Source organism: Hippocampus bargibanti, linkage group LG07 (genome assembly GCF_051943395.1).
Source record: "Hippocampus bargibanti isolate YZ-2025 linkage group LG07, ASM5194339v1, whole genome shotgun sequence".
Taxonomy (NCBI): Eukaryota; Metazoa; Chordata; class Actinopteri; order Syngnathiformes; family Syngnathidae; genus Hippocampus; species Hippocampus bargibanti.
In genome coordinates this window covers 24,403,063-24,407,342 of record NC_142740.1, presented here as the reverse complement: position 1 = coordinate 24,407,342, position 4,280 = coordinate 24,403,063, and the positions used below count along the sequence as shown (strand labels likewise).

Genomic DNA, 4,280 nt, shown 5'->3' with positions numbered 1-4,280 from the left:
TCTAAAAAAATACATCTACATATACGGTATGAGTGTTTGCTCGACCTATAAACTATGTTTACGTTAGAGGGCAGTAGTGGCCTGCGCGTGGGATGAAGCATGAAACTCGAAGTTCGAGTTAGCTCGGTTATCGACTATTTGAGTCTGAAGTGTTTCGTGATCGAAGTCCAGCAGACGATAGAGAAAAACACGCAGGTAAAGTTACTGAACAATTTACACACACAAAATGACAGTCCAGTGAACTTCATTTATTTAAATTTTTAACAGTTGTGTCAGGCATGAAGCATTCTGTCGACTGCCTTGTTCAGGTGCTCGAGTCCTACAGGGGAAGAGATAAAGTTGTGAGTATTACAATATATACATACTGGAAATAACATGTACTGTACAGTACTTCTGTTGTTGGTATTTGTGATGAAACTCAAAAATCTCTGACTGACTCGTTGGACTTATTGCAGTCATTCTAAGATTATAAACTCCTTGATTCTTATAATGTACTCTTCTGTACTGTAACTTGAATTAGCTACAATATAAACTGTTGAATCGGGAACATATGGCAATAACAACAACAATGATGTTTATTATCATTACAATTAAGTACTTTAAAGATTTATATTTTTAAAAATGTCCATTTTTTGGAGAAAATGATATAATTTTAAGTATGCTTGATGGTTGTGAAAACACTAACAAAATTGAGTAAATAAGTGATCCATGAAAAATATAAAACACACACTGCCGCTGTATATTTTTGTTTCCGACACAATGTTTTCACTGCTTACAGATCAGGACACTTTGCTATGGCTCTCAGCTGGTAGGAGGAATTATTTCACGCAAGGCTGAGGCAGATGCTTCATCCCACAACCTCGGGAAAAGTCTCCTGCTGTTTTCTGCTCAGCTAAGCCACTGCAGGACGGTGCTCAGGCTATTTGATGATATGTCCATGCTGGTTTACTCCTACAGTTATGGATTTGGAGCCAAGGTCTCCTTTTCTATTTCTAATTTATCATGATGACACAAATGGACGACTTATTACTTACCACATACTAACTGTCAACAGTTCCTGCTTTGTTTTACTTTATTTCTATCCATCCTGAAACTTATGTTGTGCAGACATTAGGTAACATTGTGAATTGTAAGGCAGTCATGGGAAAAACAAGTTTCCTATGGCTCATGCACTCTAGTTGTTCTAATAGTATATAAACAAAAATCAGCAAATGCACTTAGAATCAATGCTCGAAGGTTTGGTGTATGCCTCTCACTAAAATGTAGCTGTGATAGGATCCATCTCGCACCCACACAATCTTCATGAACAAAATGACCGCCTATATGTTTGCTGTGATGCCACCACCAACGCATGCTTGATGTTGTCTGAAGGAAAAAGATGGAATCACCCGCTGGATATCAGTGCTCACAAATGTGGCCGACCAGCTCTACTACCCATGCGAACACGTTGCCTGGGCTGCTGATTCTCACCTTCTTGAAGTGAAGTCTGACAGATGGTGGGTCATCAGCACGGCGCTGTGGGCAACCTCGTTGCTGCTGGGGACACTAAGGTGAAGTCGTCTCTGCTATTCTCATGTCATTCGTCCTGCGGGGCTTTAAGCATGAATTCATGTATACATCTGGGTGCCAAAAGTCTGAAGTGACCGGCTCGTCTGTTTTGATTAATTAACTCTGTCAACACTAACAAACATTTCATTTACATTTGTCACAAAATCCCCATCACAAACTGGAGCTTTGGCTTTTGCTCGTGGTCATTGACAACAAATCTGAAGATTTACAGTAAAGTCTCGTTATATCGATATTCAAGGGAGTCCGAAAAAATATCGATATAACCGGGACTATCGATATATCCGATCCTGTGCCGAACTGCATTAAACAAAAGCCGCCAAAAGAGGGCAGCCAAGCGCCATATAAGAAACGGAGCTGGCCATTAGCTCCCTTTTTTGTTCCCCCAATGTTGCCTCAAAATGGCACATATAATTCTTTAATGATTGTAAACATGTATGCTTTAATCTTCAGAACTACAGTGTATTTGAAACATATTCATAACTGGATGTGTAACAAGAAAGCATATTATCCGAATCTGAAGCCATTGTTTGGATTCACAAGCAATGCAAGACGTCTTGGTGTGAAGTCATTTTTATTTGCATTTGAATAAAAAGTGACATCGGCTGTCCTTGAATACACAGTATGGAATGTTAATAATTTTCAAAATCATCGCGCTTCAGCAGACAAAACAACATTGTTGCAAAAAACGATTGCATACATATACAGTACAGTGGGCATGTACATAACACAACAGGGAAACTGCAACGCTTACATCTTACTGTATTATGTATACAATTTAAAAAAGTCATCAATCTTCTGCTTCCCATTTTTACCTTTTCACACAAACACTTCAATCTCGTCTGCTACACACGAGCTAGCGTCTGAAAATGAAAATGGCTCTGCTACACGGGTGCTGGGCACGTAACCAAGTCACCTGACCAAGTCGACCAATGGCGCGACTGATGGCGTGACACGTAACCAAGACACGTGACCAAGTTGACCAATGGCGCGACCGATGGCGTGTCACATGACAAAGTCACACGGCCAAGTCGACCAATAGCGCGACCGATGGCGGCTCATGTGACCAAGTCGGCCAATGGCGCGACCGATGGCGGCTCACGTAACAAGACACGTGACCAAGTTGACCAATGGCGCGACGGATATATCGATATAAACAACAAAAATGGCCGGCGGGGGATGAAAAGGAGCACCGTAATAACCGGATTATCGTAATAACCGGGTATCTACTAAACGGTACTAATTATACATAAAAAGACTAGAAATGTGCAAGGGAAATGAAAATAGTATCGTAATAAGCGGTACTATCGATATAACCGATATCGATATAACGAGACTTTACTGTAGTTGATACCTGGTGGCACATCCCCAACTTTTTCATCATCATTTCAATTCGTGTTGGTAGTCAAAACAGTTTTCCGGCACCTTAGACGTGGTTCCTATTGTTCAGAGTCATTCAGAGTTCAATTGTAATGCTATCTATGTGTTCTTCAGGTCACTTCGAGTTCTGATGCTGCTCAAGAGGGAACTAAAGAAATGTCACAACAACGGAAGCAGGTGGTTTATCTATCTATCTATCTATCTATCTATCTATCTATCTATCTATCTATCCATCTATCTATCTATCCATCCATCCATCCATCCATCCCCACCCACCTCTGTCTGTCTGTCTGTCTGTCTGTCTGTGCCCATCCGTCCGTCCCTATCTGCCACTATCCGTTCCATCCATTTTCATCCATCCATCCATTTCTATCCATTTTTATCCATCCATCCCTCGGAGTCTGGCGGTTGTAGTCGTAAGTACGGGTGGTCGTAAGTCGTGCCGGTCGTAAGTCGGATGTTACCTGTATTTCTGTATGTATATGTTTTTTTGTCTAAACTCACCTTTTCCACCTTTTGCAGTCACTGTCAGATCCAGAGACAGATGCAGATGGAACTACTTTCGATTCTTGGCTGTATGGCAGACCTCAGTAACGCAATACATTGGATGCCTCATGGCTTCTTTTGGTCAGGGCGATTCCCTCCTTGGCTCGTGGGACTGATGGGCACTGTCTCCTCACTTGTTGGTTTGATCCAGATGAAAGCAGGGGACATTGATCAAACATACAGTGCTGAGTAATGGGTGCTTTTGGTTCGCACTGAACAATTCATCTTACATCCATTCATCCATCCATTATAGTTTCTACTACATTTCCTGGGGTGTCTGTGGAGTGTCTTCTGACTAGGTCCCATAACACCTTACCAGGGTGTCGTCCCGGGGGCATCCGTGCTCTGTTCTTGAGCAGTGTTACCACAATTATGTTGAAGAAGTTCAAAAGTTTGACTGATTATTTTAGTTTAAAAGTAACACGGGTACTTCCCTGGCTACTTTGTTTTAAAAGTAACTAAGTTAGATTTTGCACACACAGACACATACACACACATATTCCTGCTCCTGTGTGAATTTTCTCCAGGTCTTCCGGTTTCCTTCTACATTCCAATGCCGATTGAACACTCCAAATTGCCTCTACATTTGTGCGCAAATGGTTGTTCGTTTCAGTGTGCATGCGATTGACTAGGAACTGTCAGGCTGTCCCTTGTCAACTACAGTGAGACCTCAACTTACGAACTTAATTGGTTCCCAGACATAGTGTGTAAGGTGAAAAGTGTGTATCTCAAAAAAGAAATCCCATAGGAAACCATTAAAATGGGAATAATCCGTTCCAGGGTTTCCA

The 4,280-nt window shown here is 41.5% G+C and overlaps 1 protein-coding gene across 1 annotated transcript; it reads left to right on the top strand.

The window, feature by feature from the left end:
- The first annotated feature begins 154 nt into the window (after window positions 1-154).
- On the top strand, window positions 155-4,268 carry pex11g (peroxisomal biogenesis factor 11 gamma). The gene is made up of 6 exons (XM_089000400.1): window positions 155-195; window positions 268-341; window positions 779-976; window positions 1,372-1,550; window positions 3,061-3,123; window positions 3,469-4,268. The coding sequence occupies exons 2-6, from the start codon at window positions 279-281 to the stop codon at window positions 3,683-3,685; spliced, it is 720 nt and encodes a 239-aa protein (XP_088856526.1). The 5' UTR covers window positions 155-195; window positions 268-278; the 3' UTR covers window positions 3,686-4,268.
- Window positions 4,269-4,280: the final 12 nt, after the last annotated feature.